This window comes from Chlorocebus sabaeus, chromosome 2 (assembly GCF_047675955.1).
Source record: "Chlorocebus sabaeus isolate Y175 chromosome 2, mChlSab1.0.hap1, whole genome shotgun sequence".
NCBI lineage: Eukaryota > Metazoa > Chordata > Mammalia > Primates > Cercopithecidae > Chlorocebus > Chlorocebus sabaeus.
Genome location: NC_132905.1, coordinates 67,319,801 through 67,339,410, shown reverse-complemented (window position 1 = coordinate 67,339,410; position 19,610 = coordinate 67,319,801). Strand labels below are relative to the sequence as shown.

The following is a 19,610-nucleotide window of genomic DNA, read 5'->3' as shown; positions in this document are numbered from 1 at the left end:
TATGGTAGATGTGTATTTAATTCTGTAAGAAACTACCAGAGTTTTCCAATGTGGCTGTACCATTTTACACTCCCATCCGGAACGTATTGGAGTTCCAGCTGTTTTATAGCCTCACCAACATTTGGCCTTTCAGATTAGCCCTTCTAATGAGTGTCAAATGGTATTTCATGGTTCGATTTTCTAATGTATGTTGAATACTATTTCCTGTACTTTATACTTTGTTATTGACATTTCTTCTTCTGCAAAGAACTCTCAACATTTTACTCATTTAAAAAGTTTGATTGCTTGCTCTTTGATTATTGAGTTGTGGAATTCCTTATATATGTATGCTTAGGTATATGTATTGTGAATATTTTTCCCCAGTGTCTGACTTGGACAATTCATTTTTTCATGGTGCCTTTTGAAAAGCAGACATTTTCAATTTTGATGAAGTACTCTGGTTCTTCAAGCCAGTAAAATGGGTAGTTTCTTACCACTTTTTCTGTCTTGGGGCCTGCCCTGAGGCTCAACACCATAAAACCGGAATGTCACCTAGTACTTCTCCCTTCTAAGTATTGAGGTCTAACATCCGCTTGGTTTTGGTCTCTCTCCAGGACCTTCAGGGAGTTGTCCAGAGCTTATAGTTGTTTTCTCCTGCAGTTGATCTAATAGGATCTACTCAATCATTACCAAGTATTTTCCTTTAAGTATTTTGCCTTTCACGTTTAAATCCTTAGCTCATGTACAATTTATTTTTGTGTAAGTAAATGGGAGAAATCTTTTTTTCTTTTTTTTTGAGATGGAGTCTCACTCTATCACCCAGGCTGGAGTGCAGTGGTGCAATCTTTGCTCACTACAACCTCCACCTCCCGGGTTCAAGCAATTCTCCTGCCTCAGCCTCCTGAGTACCTGGTAACACAGGCGTGTGCTACCATACCCGGCTAACTTTCGTATTTTTAGTAGAGATGGGGTTTCACCATGTTGGTTAGGCTGGTCTTGAACTCCTGATTTCATGATCCACCTGCCTAGGTCTCCTAAAGTGCTGGGATTACAGACGTGAGCCACCGTGCCTGGCCAAGAAACCTAATTTTTAAATAGTTCATCCTATCCCCACTGACCGTAATACCAACCCCAACATTTATTAACTTCCCATATATAATGAATCATTCTGCATTCTGTTCTGTTTCCACACTTGTTACTTGGGGAGGAAAAAAAAAAAAAGAAAAGAAATTTGTATCTGAAAAATATGAGCCCCTTTACATGATCAGGCCCAGAGAGGCCTTGAAATAGAACAGCAATCATGTCACACCCCCTGGAGCTAAATAACTATTACCTCTTGAAGTCAGCTGCTGTGTGGGATGCCAGGTAACCATATAATGCCATACACCCTGTACTTCATAAGATGTAGCCAATCACTAACTAACGTTACTTCTGTAAGCCAGTGAACACTCCTAACAGCTTTCGTGATCACCTCCTCTTTGTGATCTCCTCCTCCTGATTTGTGCTCTTTTCTTTTTCTTTTCTTTCTCTCCTTTCTTTCTGTCTTTCTCTTTTTCTCTTCCTCACTTTCTCTCTTTCTCACTCTTTCTCTCTCTTTCTTTTTCCCTTCCTACCTTCCTTTGCTTCCCTTCTTTCCCTTCCTTTTCTTTCCCCCTTCCCCCCCCTCCTCCCCCTCCCATTCCCCTCCCCTTCTCCTCCCCTTCTCCTTCCCTTCCCCTCCCCCTCCCCTCGACAGGCTCTTGCTTTGTCACAAACACATCTTACTGCAACCTCGACTTCCAAGGCTCAAGCAATTCTTCCACTTCATCTTCCCAAGTAGCTGGGACTACAAGCACACACTACCATGCCCAGCTAATTTTTTGTATTTTGTGTAGAGGCAGGTCTCACTGTGTTGCCCAGGCTGGTCTCAACTGCCAAGCTCAAGCTATCTGCCCACCTTGGCCTCCTAAAGTGCTGAGATTACAGGCCTAAGCCACCACACCTGGCCAGTCCTTTTTTCTTTAATAACTTGAGCCTCTCTTTTGTTCTCCCCAAGCATTCCCCAAGGCAATTTGTAAATGTGTCCTCAACCTTGGCCCAAATAAACTCTCTATATTAAATATTTCTCAGCTCCTTCCTTTTAGGTTGACATACTTTATAACAAGATTTATGTTTTTATTTTTTCTTTTCTGTGGAGAACAGTCTTACTATGTTGCCTAGGCTGGTCTTGACTTCCAGACTCATGCAATCCTTGCACCTCAGCCTCCCAAGTAGCTGAGACCACAGGCCTGCACCATCACACCTGGGTTTTTATTTGTAGAGATGGAGTCTTACTATGTTGCCTAGGCTGGCCACGAAAATCATACATCTTTGTTATACTTACTCCTAAGTTCCTTATAATTTTAGTTATTGTTGTTATTATGGTCTGTGCTAGCTTTATGAAACTTATTTTTTTCTGTTTGCCAGTATATTCACAGTTGGCATTGATATATTTAAAACTACTCTTTTGAAAATCCCTTACTTATTTTATTTATTTATTTATTTTTATTTTATTGTTTTTGAGACAGGGTCTTGCCTTGTCATGCGGGCAGGAGCTCAGTGATGTCATCTAAGCTCACTGCAACCTCCACCTCCCAGGTTCAAGTGATCCACCTCATTTTTATTTTTTAAAATACTCCCTCTTCATATATAAATTTTTTTTCTGAATCATTAGAAAGTAAGTTTTGACCAGGCACAGTGGCTCATGGTTGTAATACCAACATTTTGGGAGGCCAAGGTGGGCAGATCGCTTGAGCCCAGGAGTTCAAGACCAGCCTGGACAACATGGTGAAACCCCATCTCTACAAAAAAATTTAAAAATTAGCCAGGCATGGTGGGGTGGCAGGATTGCTTGAGCCTGGGAGGTCGAGGCTGCAATGAGCTGTGATCGTGCTACTGCACTCCAAAGTAGGTAATAGAGTGAGAACCTGTCTCAAAGAAAGAAAGTTCGTTTTTAGACTGAACACAGTGGCTCACACCTGTAATCCCAAAGTTTGGGAGGCTGAGGCAGGAGGATAGCTTTGAGGCCAGGAGTTCAAGACCAGCCTGGGCAACATAGTGAAACTCTGTTTCTACAAAATTATGAAAACATCAGCTGGTCATGGTGGTGCACACCTGTAGTCCTAGCTACTGAGAAGACTGAGATGGGAGGATTGCTTGAATCCAGGAGTTCAAGGATACACTGAGCTATGAATACGCCACTGAGCTCCAGCCTGAGTGATAGAGCAAGAGCCCTGTCTCTCAAAGAATGTAAATTGTTGAAATATTTTATTTATAAATACTTCAGTGGGTATTTCCTAAAAACAACATTTTCTTATATAACCATAATATAATTGTCAAAATCAGTAAATTAATGTTGATACAGTACTCTTATCTAATTCAGACTTTCAAATTTTACCAATTGTTCATATAGAAAAAGAGGAAAAAAACTTTTTTTCCCTGGTCCAGAAATACGTATTGTATTTGGTTGCCATTTTTCTAATTTCTTTTGATCTAGAACAATTCTTCAGTCTTTATCGTTAGTGACTTTGTCATTTTTTTTAAAAGAGCAAGTGAGCTATTTTGTGGAATATTCATCAATTTGAGTTTCAGTGTGATGTTTCCTCATAGATTCAAGCCATGCATTTTTGGTAGAATGCCACAAAAGTTATGTGTCCAGGTCGGATGCGGTGGCTCACGTCTGTAATTCCAGCACTTTGGGTGGCCGAGGTGGGTTGGTCACCTGAGGTCAGGAGTTTGAGACCAGCCTGCCCAATATGGCGAAACCCTGTCTCTACTAAAAATATAAAAATTTTCTGGGCGTGGTGATGGTCACCTGTAATCCCAGCTACTCAGGAGGCTGAGGCAGGAGAATCACCTGAACCCAGGAGGCGGAGGTTGCCGTGAGCCAAGATCACGCCATTTCACTCCAGCCTGGGAAACGAAAGCGAAAAAAAAAAAAAAACCACAAAAAAAATTAGCTGGGTGTGGTGGCACATGCCTACTTGGGAGGCTGAGGAAGGAGAATTGCTTGAGCCCAGGAGGCGGAGATTGCAGTAAGCGGAGATCACGCCACTGCACTCCAGCCTGGGCGACAGAGCTAGACTCTGTCTCCAAAAAAAAAGTGATACGTCCTTGATAGTGTATCTCAGGAGGCACATAAAACCTAGTTGAGCCAATACCAGTGATATTAATTCTGATTACTTGATTAAGGCATTGTTTGTCAAATTTCTCCACTATAAAGTTGCTATTTTTCCTCTTTGTAATTGATATATCTTGATTCAATTTGGTCTTTGTTTTGTTTTGCTTTGTTTTGTTTTTTTGAGATAGAGTCTCGCTCTGTCGCCCAGCCTGTAGTGCAGTGGCACAATCTCAGCTCACCACAACCTCCACCTCCCGGGTTCAAGCGTTTCTCCCGCCTCAGCCTCCTGAGTAGCTGGGACTATAGGCGCGTGCCACCACGCCCAGCTAATTTTTGTTTTTGTTTTTTTTCTTTTTTTTTTCTTGAGACGGAGTCTCGCTCTGTCGCCCAGGCTGGAGTGCAGTGGCCGGATCTCAGCTCACTGTAAGCTCCGCCTCCCGGGTTTACGCCATTCTCCTGCCCCAGCCTCCCGAGTAGCTAGGACTACAGGCGCCCGCCACCTCGCCCGGCTAGTTTTTTTGTATTTTTTAGTAGAGACGGGGTTTCACCGTATTAGCCAGGATAGTCTCGATCTCCTGACCTCGTGATCCGCCCGTCTCGGCCTCCCAAAGTGCTGGGATTACAGGCTTGAGCCACCGTGCCCAGCCTAATTTTTGTATTTTTAGTAGAGAGAGGGTGTCACCATGTTGGGCAGGATGATCTCGATCTCCTGACCTCGTGATCCACCCACCTCTGCCTCCCAAAGTGCTGGGATTACATGCGTGAGCTACTGCTCCCGGCCAATTTGTTTGTTGTTGTTTTTGGAGACAAGGTCTTTCTCTGTTGCCTAGGTTGGAGTGCAGGCATGAACACAGCTAACTGCAGCCTCAGCCACCTGGGCTCAAGCAATCCCCCCGCACTAGTCTCCCAAGTAGCTGGGACCACAGGGGCATGCCACTATACCCAGCCAATTTTTTTATCTTTTTGTAGAAACAGGGTCTTGCTTTGTTGCCCAGGCTGGTCTCGACCTCCTGTGCTCAAGCAATCCTCCCACCTTTGCCTCTCAAAAAAAATGCTGGGATTATAAATGTGAGCCACTGCACCCAGCCTGATTCTGTTTTTGTGGGTTTTTTGTTGTTGTTGTTTGTTTTTGAGACAGAGTCTCATTCTGTTGCCCACCCAGGCTGGAGTGCAGGGCGATCTCGGCTCACTGCAACCTCCACGCTCGGGGTTCAAGTGATTCATCTGCCTCAGTCCCCCAAGTAGCTGGGATTATAGGTGCGCACTACGTGCCTGGCTAATTTTGTATTTTTTAGTAGACACAGGGTTTTGCCATGTTGGCCAAACTTGGACTCCTGACCTCAAGTGATCCGCCCACCTCAGCTTCCCAAAATGCTGGGATTACAGGTGTGAGCCACAGCACCCAGCCCTGATTCTGTTTTTAAGAATAGTTTCAGCTGGGCACGGTGGCTCACGTCTGTAATCCCAGCACTTTGGGAGGCCGAGGCGGGCGGATCACGAAGTCAGGAGATCAAGGCCATACTGGCTAACATGGTGAAACCCCGTCTCTACTAAAAATACAAAAAAAATTATCCAGGCGTGGTGGCACGTGCCTGTAGTCCTAGCTACTCAGGAGGCTGAGGCAGGAGAATGGCGTGAACCTGGGAGGTGGAGCTTGCAGTGAGCCAAGATGGCGGCACTGCACTCCAGCCTGGGTGACAGAGTGAGACTCCATCTCAAAAAAAAAAAAAAGAATAATTTCTGGAGCAAGAATTGTTTCTGGGCAGGGGGGAAGAATAGTTACAGGGCAAGGTGCTTGTAATCCCACCACTTTGGGAGGCTGAGACAGGAGGATTACTTGGGCCTAGGAGTTCAAGACCAACCTGGTCAACAAATCAAGACCCTGCCTCTACAAAAAAATTTTAAAATTAGCTGGGTAGGGTGGTGCGCACCTGTGGTTTCAGCTACTCAGGAGGCTGAAATGGGAGGATCACTTGAGCCCAGGAGTTCAAGGCTACAGTGACCCCCATGATCATACCACTGGACTGTAGCCAGGGCAACAGAGCGATTCCCTGTCTCTTTAAAAAAAAAAAAAAAAAAGTTACAGGACAGTTCAGGTTTTAATTTTCATCTTGAGTTAGTTTACGGTAGGACCTAGGAAAGGGCAGATGTCTTCAGGAGTTCATTTGATCCTTTACATTGATTGTGAATCAGTGAGCAGAGATGAGCAAACAGGCCAATTTGAGATTTCAAGGGAGAGCTTTGTTTTTACTGGCAAGTTTGCAGTTACCCCTTTTCACCACTAGATGGTAGTGCCTAACAGAGCTTATAACTGCACATGTTCAAAGGCTGATGAAAACATAAAATTCAATTTTATGATGATATTTATTAAATGTAATTCTATCTACATGATCTTGTAATATTCAGTTAGGTACTGTAAGTGATTATATCATAAAATGCGTTAAATATGTTTATGAAATAATAAGTTTTGTAAAAGTTTTGTAGACTAGTAAAATCATGAAAAATCTGACAGGTTTTTAAAAATGTTCCTAAGATTGTGGTTAGAAACTAGAGAATTAATATGCAATAGACCCTTATCTCAGAATTACTTGGAATTGAGGATAATTTTGTTAATCAGGACTTCCAGTGGGCTAGAATCTTTAACACATCATATTGTGCTTACTTTTCCTAGCATGAACAAGGCTCAGTTATGATGTTTGAGCACCTTATTAATTCTAATGGAATCAAGCCTGTCATGGAACACTATGGTCTCATCCCTGAAGAAGATATTTGCTTTATCAAGGAACAAATTGTAGGACCACTTGAATCACCTGTCAAAGGTGTTTTGGTAAGTTTCTGTACAACTTAATTTTAACTGACTGGTGCTTTTCATCTAGCCTTTTCATGATTCCTTCTGAGTTATACATTTGGCTATTTTAGAGGCTAAATGGTAAAATATGAGTTCTATGTTTCTACTGTTTAATGCAAAAAATGAAAGGCTTATATTTTTTTCTACCTCTCAAGTGAAATATTTAGAAGTTACTTCCCAAAACTATATATACAGAAATTCTTTTTTTTTTTTTTTTTTTTTTTTTTTTTTTTTTTTTTTGAGACAGGATCTTACTCTGTCACACAGACTGGAGTGCAGTGGTGCAATCTCAGCTCACTGCAACTTCCACCTCCCAGGCTCAAGCGATCCTCCCACCTCAGCCTCCTGAGTAGCTGGGACCACAAACGTGCACTACCATGCCCAGTTAATTTTTGTATTTTTTGTAGAGATGGGGTTTTGTCACATTGCCCAGGCTAGTCTTGAAATCCTGATCTCAAGTGATCTGCCCAGCTCTGCCTCTGAAAGTGCGGGATTACAGGTGTGAGCCACTGTGCTTGGCATAAATTCTTTCCCTTCCCTTCCCTTCCCTGCCCTGTCCTGCCCTGCCCTTTCCTGTCTTACTCTGTCGGCGAGGCTGGAGTGCAGTGGCACGATCTCAGTTCAGTGCAACCTCCGTCTCCCAGGCCCAAGCAATTCTCTTGCCTCAGCCTCCCGTGTAGCTGGGATTACAGGTGTGTGCCACCACGCTCGGCTAATCTTTGGATTTTTAGTAGAGACGGGGTTTCACCATGTTGCCCAGGCTGGTCTCAAACTCCTGACCTCAGGTGATCCACCCACCTCAGCCTCCCAAAGTGCTGGGATTACAGGCGTGAGCCACTGTGCCCGGCCATAAATTATTTTTTAGTGAATATATATGCAGTATTTTATTCATTTAAAAAAATTTTTTTTTAGAGATGTGGTCTCACTATGTTGCCTAAGCTGGTTTCGAATTCCTGGGCTCAAGTGATTCTCCCACTTTGGCCTCCCAAAGTGCTGGGATTACAGCCGTGAGCCACCGTACCTGGCCTGCAGTATTTTATATAGAAGCCTAAAGTAATTTTGTTTGGAATGTAAATGTGTATGTTTCATCTAGCCATTAAAATGAACATATTTGGCCAGGCTCAGTGGCTCATGCCTGTAATCCCAGCACTTTGGGAGGCCATGATGAGAGGATCACTTGAGTCCTGGAGTTTGAGATCAGCCTGGATAACATACTGAAACCCTGCATCATGCCTGTTGTCTCAGATGCTTGGGGGGCTGAGGCAGCCTGCAGTGATCTGTGATTGTGCAACTGCACTCCAGCCTGGGCAACAGAGCTATACCCTGTCTCCAAATAAAAAAAAAAAAAAAAATCATATTTGAAATATTTAAATATATGGAGATCTACAAAAAAGTTGAACTGGTTCAATGAAAAATCTGTTTTGTTTCCTTTTTGATCTTTTGTATTTTTTTAATTAAAAATAAAGTTGGAAAATAATTTCCCCCTGAGACTTTTAGGGTTGTTTCCTCAAATATATACAAGCGTACTTACAGTATAAGATAAAGAGATGGGTTTTGTAGTAAATATCCTATTTCCAAAACAATTGAGCTCAAAGAATACATTCAACAATGCATATTATTTAGACTAGGTGTGTAGCTACTTTGAAAGATAGTACTATTTTAATGCATGAATTCAAGCATCATTAGTTTATTATTAGATTTTATATTTTTTTTTTTTTTTATTTTTGAGACGAAGTCTTGCTGTGTTGCCCAGGCTAGAGGGCAGTAGTATAACCTCAGCTCACTGCAACCTCCACCTCCTGAGTTCAGGTGATTCTTCTACCTCAGCCTCCCGAGTAGCTGGGTTTACAGGCATTTGCTACCTAGCCTGGCTAATTTTTGTATTTTTAGTAGAGATGAGGTTTCACCATCTTGGCCAGGCTGGTCTTGAACTCCTGACCTCGTTATCTGCCCTCCTCGGCCTCCCAAAGTGATGGGATTACAGGCGTGAGCCACTGCGCCTGGCCTAGATTTTATATTTTTCAAAAACTTGGTTTATAAACCAAGAAAACACAGTTGTTGTTGGTTTTGGGAAATGTAATACAGTTAAGATCTTTTCAGTGACACAAGAAAAGAAAATGTGGTAACAATAAGGTATCATATACCTTAGCATTTCTTTTCCCTTTCTACTAGTTTTGAAATGAAGTGGAAGAAGGAATAGAACCTTCTAGTTTATCTTATATTCCCAGTCAGGTATCTGTTTATAATTTACAGATTAATAAAATTGCTTTGCTTTGACTATAAATAGATTTGGTGCCTGTCCTAAAACTTCCAGTGGGTTTTCTTGCCTTCCAGTGGCCATATAAAGGGCGTCCTGAAAGGAAAAGCTTCCTTTATGAGATAGTGTCTAATAAAAGAAATGGCATTGATGTGGACAAATGGGATTATTTTGCCAGGTATGCATTGAACACTTCTGAAAAGTTGGCTAAAATATTTATATAAATTTAGATTACTATTTAAGGTACAGCTTCCTTGTTGAAAAATTTCATATCTCTGCTTTGGAATCCTTCTAGGGACTGCCATCATCTTGGAATCCAAAATAATTTTGATTACAAGCGCTTCATTAAGTTTGCCCGTGTCTGTGAAGTAGGCAATGAGTTGCATATTTGTGCTAGAGATAAGGTAAGCTCTGCCAGAGGAGATAATAAGAAGAGTGTTGTTCCTGGTCTGAAATTTGGAAATAACCATTTGACAATTTGGAATAATTGGTAAATCGACAATCTCTTTACTTAATTCCTAGGATTTGTAAATATCTTTAGTCTCTTCCCTCCTACTGCATTATTAAATAATAATAAAATTAAAATGGACATTTATTAAGTTTTGAGTCAGACACTGGTTTTGGGGTTTTTTTGTTTGGTTGGTTGCATTTTTTTTGAAATAGGATCTCACTGTGTTCCCCAGGCTAGTCTTGAACTCCTGAGCTCAAGTGATCCTCCCTCCTCAGCCTCCCAAGTAGCTGGGACTACCGGTGCACATTATCATGCCTGGCTTGTATGAGGCATTATTTTAAGTGCTTTGGACGGATCAACTTATTCCGTATAACCCTGTGAGATAGATACTATTATTCCATTCAACAGGCGAGCAAATTAAGGCACAGAGAAGGCATATAATTAACAAGTAGTAGAGTTGGAATCTCAACCCAAAAAATTTGTTTCCAGAGTCTCTCTTTTTTTTTTTTTTTTTGAGATGGAGTCTCGCTCCACCACCCAAAGTGCAGTGGTGCCTTCTCGGCTCACTGCAAGCTCCACCTCCCAGGTTCACCCCATTCTCCTGCCTCAGCCTCCCTGGTAGCTGGGACTACAGGCGCCTGCCACCTCGCCCGGCTAGGTTTTTTTTGTATTTTTAGTAGAGATGGGGTTTCACCGTGTTAGCCAGGATGATCTCGATCTCCTGACCTCGTGATCTGGCTGCCTCAGCCTCCCAAAGTGCTGTGATTATAGGCATGAGCCACCGCGCCCAGCCCAGAGTCTCATTTTTAATCACTATATTAGTGTTGAAAAATGTTATACAGTTAACACCTGAACAAAATCGTGTTTAGGGGTGCTACCCCCTCTCCTAGTTGAAAATCTATATATAACTTTTCTTTTCTTTTTTTTTTTTTTTTTTTTGGAGTCAGAGTGCCTAGGCTAGGGTGCAATGGCACGATCTTGGCTCACTGCAAGCTCTGCCTCCTGGGTTCAAGTGATTCTTCTGCCTCAGCCTCATGACTAGCTAGGTTTACAGGTGCATGCCACCACGCCCAGCTAATTTTTGTCTTTTTATTAGACAATGGGGTTTCACCAGGTTGGCCAGGCTGGTCTCGAACTCCTGACCTCAAGTGATCCACCCACTTTGGCCTCCCAAAGTGCTGGGATTATAGGTGTGAGCCACTGTGCCTGGCCTGCGTCCTGCATACAACTTCTGACTTCCCAAAAACTGAACTACTAATAGCCTCCTGTTGACTAGAAGCCTTATTGATAACTTTAATGGTCAGTTACACACATTTTGTATGTTTTTTTGGTTTTTGTTTTGTTTCCAGACAGGGTCTTGCTCTATCACTCAGGCTGGAGTACAGTGGCACTATCATAATGCACGTAGCCTTGACTTCCTGGGCTCAACTGATCCTTCCTCCTCTGCCTCTTGAGTAGCTGGGACTACAGGCCTATGCTTGGTTAATTTTGAAATTTATTTGATAGAGGTGGGATTTCACTGTGTTGCCCAGGCTGGTCTCAAACTCCTGGGATCAAGCAACCCACCCACCTCAGCCTCCTAAAGTGCTATGATTATAGGTATGAGCCACTGTACCCAGCCTATTTTGAATGTTACATGTGTCATATATTATTATTATTATTGTTATTATTTTGATACAGGATCTTACTCTGTCACCCAGATTGGAGTGTAGTGGTGCAATCTCTAATAACTGCAATCTCCACCTTTCCAGCTCAAGCAAATCTCCCACTTCAGCTTCCCAAGTAGCTGCAACCACAGGCACATGCCACTATACCGGGCTAATTTTTCTATTTTTTTTGTAGAGAGAGGGTTTCGCTATGTTCCCCAGACTGGTCTCGAACTCCTGACCTGAAGCGATTTGCCCTCCTTGGCCTCCCAAAGTGCTGGTATTACATGTTGGAGCCACCATGCCCCATCTACTGTATTCTTACAATAAAGTAAGCTAAAGAAAAGAAAATGCGGCCGGGTGCGGTGGCTCAAGCCTGTAATCCCAGCACTTTGGGAGGCCGAGACGGGCGGATCACGAGGTCAGGAGATCGAAACCATCCTGGCTAACTCGGTGAAACCCTGTCTCTACTAAAAAATACAAAAAACTGGCCGGGCGAGGTGGCGGGCGCCTGTAGTCCCAGCTACTCGGGAGGCTGAGGCAGGAGAATGGCGAGAACCCGGGAGGCGGAGCTTGCAGTGAGCTGAGATCCGGCCACTGCACTCCAGCCTGGGCGACAGAGCGAGACTCCATCTCAAAAAAAAAAAAAAAAAGAAAAGAAAAGAAAATGCTATTAAGAAAATCATAAGGCAAGGCCAGGCGCAGTGGCTAACGCCTGTAATCCCAGCACTTTGGGAGGCCACGGTGGGTGAATCACCTGAGATTAAGAGTTCGAGACCAGGCCGGGCGCGGTGGCTCAAGCCTGTAATCCCAGCACTTTGGGAGGTCGAGACGGGCGGATCACGAGGTCAGGAGATCGAGACCATCCTGGCTAACATGGTGAAACGCCGTCTCTACTAAAAATACAAAAAACTAGCCGGGCGAGGTGGCGGGCGCCTGTAGTCTCAGCTACGTGGGAGGCTGAGGCAGGAGAATGGCGTGAACCTGGGAGACGGAGCTTGCAGTGAGCTGAGATCCGGCCACTGCACTCTAGCCTGGGTGACAAAGCGAGACTCCGTCTCAAAAAAAAAAAAAAAAAAAAAAAAAAAAGAGTTCGAGACCAGCCTGCCCAACCTGGGCAACATGGTGAAACCTTGTCTCTACTCAAAATACAAAAATTAGCTGGGTGCAGTGGTGAGCACCTGTAATCCCAGCTACTTGGGAGGCTGAGGCAGAAAAATCACTTGAACCTGGGAGGCAGAGGTTGTGGTGAGCCGAGATTGCGCCACTGCACTCCAGCCTGTGTGACAGAGCAAGACTCCTCTCAAAAAAAAAAAAAAAATCATAAGGCAGGGAAAGTATATTTACTATTCATTAAGTAGAAGTGGATGATCATAAAGGTCTTCATCCTCGTCGTCTTCACATTAAATAGACTCAGGAAGAGGAGGGGTTGTTCTTACTGTCTCAGGGGTGGCAGCGGGGCAAGAAAATCTGTATAAGTGAACTCTTACAGTTCAAACATGTGTTGTTAAAGGTCAACTGTAGTTAAACAACTGAAATCACTAGGTCCCTGTTAGATGGCAGTCATGTCATCAAAAAGTAGTATAGTACTATACTATAGAAAGTCAAGTACGGCTAGGTGTGGTGGCTCATACCTGTAATCCCATAATCCCACTACTTCATGAGGCCGAGGTGGGCAGATCGCTTAAGCTTACAAGTTTGAGACCAGCCTGGCCAACATGGTGAAACCCTGTCTCTACTGAAAATACAAAAATTAGCCAGGTGTGGTAGCATACACCTGTAATCCCAGCTACTCAGGAGGCTGAGGTACGAGAATCACTTCAACCTGGGAGGTGGAGGTTGCAGTGAGCCAAGATTGTGTGCCAGTGCATTCTAACCTGGGTGACAGAGTGAGGCTGTCTAAAAAAAAAAAAAGAAAAAGAAAGTCAAGAATGAAGAACATAAGAATAGTGATACCTATTTCCTACAGTTATTGGGAGGACTAAAATATATATTTATATACATATATATGCATATATATATGCCTGAATATATATATATATATATATGCCTGAAACAGAACCTGTCACAGAGTTTGAGCATGTAGTAGATTTTAGGGGTTTGTTTTTTTTGTTTTTTGTTTTTTGAGACAGAATCTCGCTCTGTCACCTAGGCTGGAGTGCAGTGGCTCGATCTCAGCTCACTGCAAGCTCCGCCTCCCAGGTTCACGCCATTCTCCTGCCTCAGCCTCCCGAGTAGCTGGGACTACAAGCGCCTGCCACCATGCCCGGCTAATTTTTTTGTATTTTTAGTAGAGGCGGCGTTTCACCGTGTAAGCCAGGATGGTTTTGATCTCCTGACCTCGGGATCCACCTGCCTCGGCCTCCCAAAGTGCTGGGATTACAGGCGTGAGTCACTGCGCCCAGCCACGTTTTATTTTTTTTTGAGATGCAGTCTTGCTCTGTGGCCCAGGCTGGAGTACAATGGCGTGGTCTCGGCTCACTGCAACCTCTGCCTCCTGGGTTCAAGCGATTCTCCCACCTCAGCCTCCCTATTAGCTGGGATTACAGGCACCTGTCATCATGCCTGGCTAATTTTGTATTTTTGTAGAGACAGGGTTTCACCATGTTGGCCAAGCTGATCTTGAACTCCTGACCTCAGGTGATCTGCCCACCTCGGCCTCCCAAAGTGCTAGGGTTACAGGTGTGAGCCATCGTGCCTGGCCTAGTTTTTTTTTTTTTTTTTTTTTTTTTTTTTTTTTTGAGACGGAGTCTGGCTTTGTTGCCCAGGCTGGAGTGCAGTGGCTGGATCTCAGCTCACTGCAAGCTCCGCCTCCTGGGTTTACGCCATTCTCCTGCCTCAGCCTCCCGAGTAGCTGGGACTACAGGTGCCCGCCACCTCACCCAGCTAGTTTTTTTGTATTTTTTAGTAGAGACGGGGTTTCACCGGGTTAGCCAGGATGGTCTCGATCTCCTGACCTCGTGATCCGCCTGTCTCGACCTCCCAAAGTGCTGGGATTACAGGCTTGAGCCACCGCGCCCGGCCTGGCCTAGTTTATTAAGAATGAAAGTTCTGGCTGGGCGCGGTGGCTCAAGCCTGTAATCCCAGCACTTTGGGAGGCCGAGACGGGCGGATCACGAGGTCAGGAGATCGAGACCATCCTGGCTAACACGGTGAAAACCCGTCTCTACTAAAAAACATACAAAAAAATTAACCGGGCGTGGTGGCAGGTGCCTGTAGTCCCAGCTACTCAGGAGGCTGAGGCGGGAGAACGGCGTGAACTCAGGAAGTGGAGCTTGCAGTGAGCCGAGATCAAGCCACTGCACTCCAGCCTGGGCGACAGAGCGAGACCCCATCTCAAAAAAAAAAAAAAGAAAAGAAAAGAAAAGAAAAAGAATGAACATTCTTGCAATGAAAGACTTGTACTACAGCCTGGCCAACAGAGCAAGACTCTATCTAAAAAAAAAAAAAAAAAAAAAAAACAAAGAATGAAAGTTAGCTGGGCACAGTAGCTGATGCATGTTATCCCAGCAAGGTTGAGGTGGGAAGATCACTTAAGACCAGCCTGAGTAACATAGCAAGACCTTGTCTTTAAAAAAATAAAAAATAAAAATAAAAAGGAATGAAAGTTGCAAGCCAATAAATGGCTTTACTAATCTGCCTCCTCATTTTGTAGTGGGGTCAAAGGTGTTAATGAAGAAGTCCCTGTTCAAAGCCCTCTTGTCTGCCACAATCCCTTTTCCTTGTCCTGTATACTTGTCTCTAATAAGGTTAACATAATCTGATCCTATTAATATTTACTTCATGTTTTCCTGCAGGAAGTTGGAAATCTGTATGACATGTTCCACACTCGCAACTCTTTACACCGTAGAGCTTATCAACACAAAGTTGGCAACATTATTGATACAATGTAAGAAACTTGATTGTCATTTCCCTATAAAATTTTCCTTGATACTTGGCTAGAGTATCATACTAGGCTCAACTAGACATTTCTAGATAAGTTCAAGTAAATATTAAGTGATTAAATTTAAAGTGGTTTCCTTAAAGAAAAAAATCTAGCATAGAGTTAATTTAGTTGGAGGAAAAGGAGAGAAGTGGATAAAGGGACTTAGGCCAGACATGAAGCGGCAGTGCCGAGATCACCCAGGACCTCGGCACAGCTAGTCACTTACGTACCAGATATTAGTCATCAGCAGAATGGGAGGTAGGACGTGAATATTTGAATTCTGAGATTAATGACAAAAATTAACTTTAAGGATTAAGATTAATGTCTATTTGTATCCTGTCAAATATTTATCAAAATTAGTACCAAGTGGTAAAACCAACAGCAATTTTACCTCTTCCTAACCCAGTCAGAACCATAGCAGAAAACTGTACAGCCAGGTCTCCCCGTGACTCAAAGATTTCATGAGGAGTTATCAAACACTGGGTGTGAGTCAAGTTACTACTTCCATGTCTCTAAAATAGCCTTAAATTAATAAACCTTTCATGTTCATTTTCACATTTGTGTTGAGGAAGTTTAGCTTCATTCCTATTTTTACCTATCGTTTGTCATGAGCAGATTACTTGGAGAACATTCTCCTATTTGTATGTTAATACTTTGGTAAGAGTTTTTGTTGTTGTTGTTTTGTAATTCAGAGAGATCTAGGTTCAAAGCCTGGCCCTGTTTCTTCCTAACTTGGTTAAATCAAAATTTACTTCATTTCTGCATCTATAAAATGAGGGCTGAATACACCTACCTTATTGTTGGGAAGATTAAATAAGATGGTGAATGTAAAGCCCTGCCACAGTGCCTGGAACACAGTAAGCACGGTAGCTCACAGGTCACCAAGCACAAATTTGGTATGGTGGAGACACAGTTGTCTTTAGAACATTGTGCCTCATTATTTTATTTCCCTAAAGTAGAAAGATTTCCTTAAGTAAGACATAAGGCAAATATTCAAAATTTCTCATAAGCATAAATTTTTGCAAAATGATTTTTAGGATTACAGATGCTTTCCTCAAAGCAGACGACTATATAGAGATTACAGGTGCTGGAGGAAAAAAGTATCGCATTTCTACAGCAATTGATGACATGGAAGCCTATACTAAGCTGACAGGTAAGAAGTAACAGGTAACATAGATGGTCCATCTCAGATAAACTATAAGATGTCCTTGAATTGCCAGTGAGTTATTTTTCTTTCTTTTATTTTTCATTTTTCAAAATAACTATTTAATTTTAAAAAAAGAAAGAAAGGGTCTCACTATATTGCCCAGGCGTCTCTCAAACTCCTGGGCTCAAGCGATCTTCCTGCCTTGACCTCCCAAAGTGCCAGGATTACAGGTGTGACCCACTGTACACAGCCGGTGGAAGGATTTTAGCTTCCCAAGTAATTATCTCCTTTTGAATTTGAGTTTTATTTCTGTCTTGTACTGATAAAGTGACCTTGATAAAGGGATTTGACCTATCTGAATCTTTCATCTGTAAAATGAGGGTAATGATACCTAGTATATAGTTTTGTTGTGATGTTTAAATGAGGCATAGCACCTAGTATAGACTTGACACATAAGTACTCAATATACATTATTTAACTTTTTTTTTTTTTCCTGCAGATGGAGTCTCGCTCTGTCACCTAGGCTGGAGTGCACTGGTGCAATCTTGGCTCACTGCAACCTCCACCTCTTGGGTTTCAGCAATTCTTCTGCCTCAGTTTCCTGGGTAGCTGGGATTACAAGCATGCCCCACCATGCCCAGCTAATTTTTGTATTTTCAGTAGAGATGGGGTTTCACCATATTGGCCAGGCTGGTCTTGAACTCCTGACCTCATGTGATTCATCTGCCTCGATCTCTCAGAGTGCTGGGATTACAGGTGTGAGCCACCAAGCCTGGCCCATTATTTAACTTTTTAATTTAATTTTTATTTTTTTATTTATTTTGAGACAGGATTTTATTCTGTCATCCAGGCTGGAGTGCAGTGGTGCCATCATAGCTTATTGCAGCCTCAACCTCCCGGGCTCAAGTGATCCTCTTGCCTCAGCCTCAGCCTCAGCCAAGTAGCTGGGACTATAGGCATGTGCTACCACACCTGGGTAATTTTTTCAATTTTTGTAGAGACAGGGTCCCACTATGTTGCCCAGATTTGTCATTGTTTAACTCATACCTGGACTAATATTGAACACCAAAAAACTGACTTGACCATTTAACATTATTTTCATTCCAAAAACACAAGACGCCAGGAACATCTATCCACACTTCTGCAGAAACAAAATCTGCAGCTTAGTGTGGAAAGGTTCTTTTTTTTTTTAGTGTGGGACAGAGTTTTGCTCTTGTAGCCCAGTCGGGAATGCAATGGCATGATCTCGGCTCACTGCAGCCTCCACCTCCTGGGTACAAGTGATTCTCCTTCCTCAGCCTCCCGAGTAGCTGGGATTACAGGTGCCTACCACCATGCCCAGCTAATTTTTTTTTGTATGTTTAGTAGAGACAGGGTTTCACCATGTCAGCCAGGCTGGTCTGGAACTCCCGACCTCAGATGATCCACCTGCCTCGGCCTCCCAAAGTGCTGGGATTACAGGTGTGGGCCACTGCACCCAGCCACAGCTAGTTCTTTAATGTGGGAAAGTATTGACTGAGATAAAGCAAAAGAAGTAAAATGAAAAGTATACACCAGTCAGAGTTCTTAGTTACAAATTATGAAACTGTTTGACTAAAAATAAAATTGGGCCAGGCATGGTGGCTCATGCCTGTAATCCCAGCACTTTGGGAGGCCAAGGAGGGCAGATTACCTGAGGTCAGGAGTTTGAGACCATCCCGTCCAAAATTGTAAAACCCTGTCTCTACTACAAATACAAAGATTAGCCAGGCATGGTGGCGCATACCTGTAATCTCAGCTACTCAGGAGGCTGAGGCAGGAGAATCGCTTGAACCCAGGAGGCAGAGGTTGTAGTGAGCCAAGATCGCACCACTGCACTCCAGCCTGGGCAACAGAGCAAGACTCTGTCTCAAAAATAAATAAATAAACAAAAAATAAAAATAAAATGGGAAAGCAATCACATAGCTTACAGAATCCGTGGAAAGGTTGGAGGCTCTGAAAATGGAGAAAAACAACAGAAGCTAAGTGACCTAAGACACAGCCAAATCACTCTACCATAGCTTCCTGCCTAGAGTGCTACTTCTACGGCAGCTGGATTCTATTTGCTGCACACTGACAAAATGAAACCTAAACTGTCTCTGAAGAACCAGTTTTTTAAATTACCAACCCCATGCAGATTGTTATTTCTGTAAAGTATGATAAAAATGAATTACTAGAAAAATGAAATGGGGGGAAAAGGCATGTAAAATACAAGCCCAAATTTTTATTATTCAACTTGACAGACTTCACATTACCTTTCAGTAAATTCAATCAAAAGATACATAACAGGCCAGACAAGGTGGCTCATGCCTATAATCCCAGCACTCTAGGAGACCAAGGCAGATGGATCGCTTGAGCCCAGGAGTTTGAGATCAGCCTGGGCAACATGCTGAAACCCTGTTTCTATAAAAAATTTAAAAATTAGCCGTGATGGTACATGCCTGTAGTCCCAGCTACTCAGGATGCTGAGGTTGGAGAATCATTGGAGCCCAGGAGGTGGGGGTTGCAGTGAGCCAAGATTGCACCACTGCAGTCCAGCCTGGGTAACAGAGCAAGACCCTGTATCAAATAATAATAATAATAGAGAAAAAAAATAAAAAATTAACTTACAAGAACTATATACATTGTTCTTTAAAAATATATATGTAAGGCTAGGCAGGGTGACTCATGCCTATAATCCCAACACTTTGGGAGGCTGAGGCAGGCGGATCACTTGAGGTCAGGAGTTCAAGACCAGCCTGACCAACATGGTGAAACCCTGTCTCTACTAAAAATATAAAGTATTAGCTTGGCGTGGTGGCAGGTGCCTATAGTCGCAGCTACTCAGAGACTGAGGCACGAGAATCACTTGAACCCAGGAGGTGGAGGTTGCAGTAAGCCAAGATCGCACCACTGCATTCCAGCCTGGATGACAGAGCGAGATTCCATCTCAAACATAAAATAAATAAATAAATAAATAAATAACATAAAAGTAAAAAAAAAAAAAATTGAACAAGTTGAGGATACTTTTAATATTCATTCATAATAATGCAAGTGATGCCACATTTTAAAAAGTCAGCTGGGCACGGTGGCTCACTCCTGTAATCCCAGCACTTTGGGAGGCCGAAGCGGGCGAATACGAGGTCAGGAGTTTGAGACCAGCCTGGTGCCTGTAATCCCAGCTACTCCGGAGGCTGAGACAGGAGAATCATTTGAACCCAG

General features: G+C 43.1%; 1 protein-coding gene across 1 annotated transcript in view; it reads left to right on the top strand.

Annotated features, from left to right (window-relative positions):
* The window catches only part of SAMHD1 (SAM and HD domain containing deoxynucleoside triphosphate triphosphohydrolase 1), a 57,780-nt gene that overhangs the window by 21,834 nt on the left and 16,336 nt on the right, over nucleotides 1-19,610 (top strand). Inside the window, 5 exon segments of the mRNA NM_001292080.1 lie at nucleotides 6,789-6,944; nucleotides 9,300-9,400; nucleotides 9,518-9,626; nucleotides 15,117-15,208; nucleotides 16,282-16,397. Coding sequence (NP_001279009.1) covers nucleotides 6,789-6,944; nucleotides 9,300-9,400; nucleotides 9,518-9,626; nucleotides 15,117-15,208; nucleotides 16,282-16,397 — 574 coding nt within the window.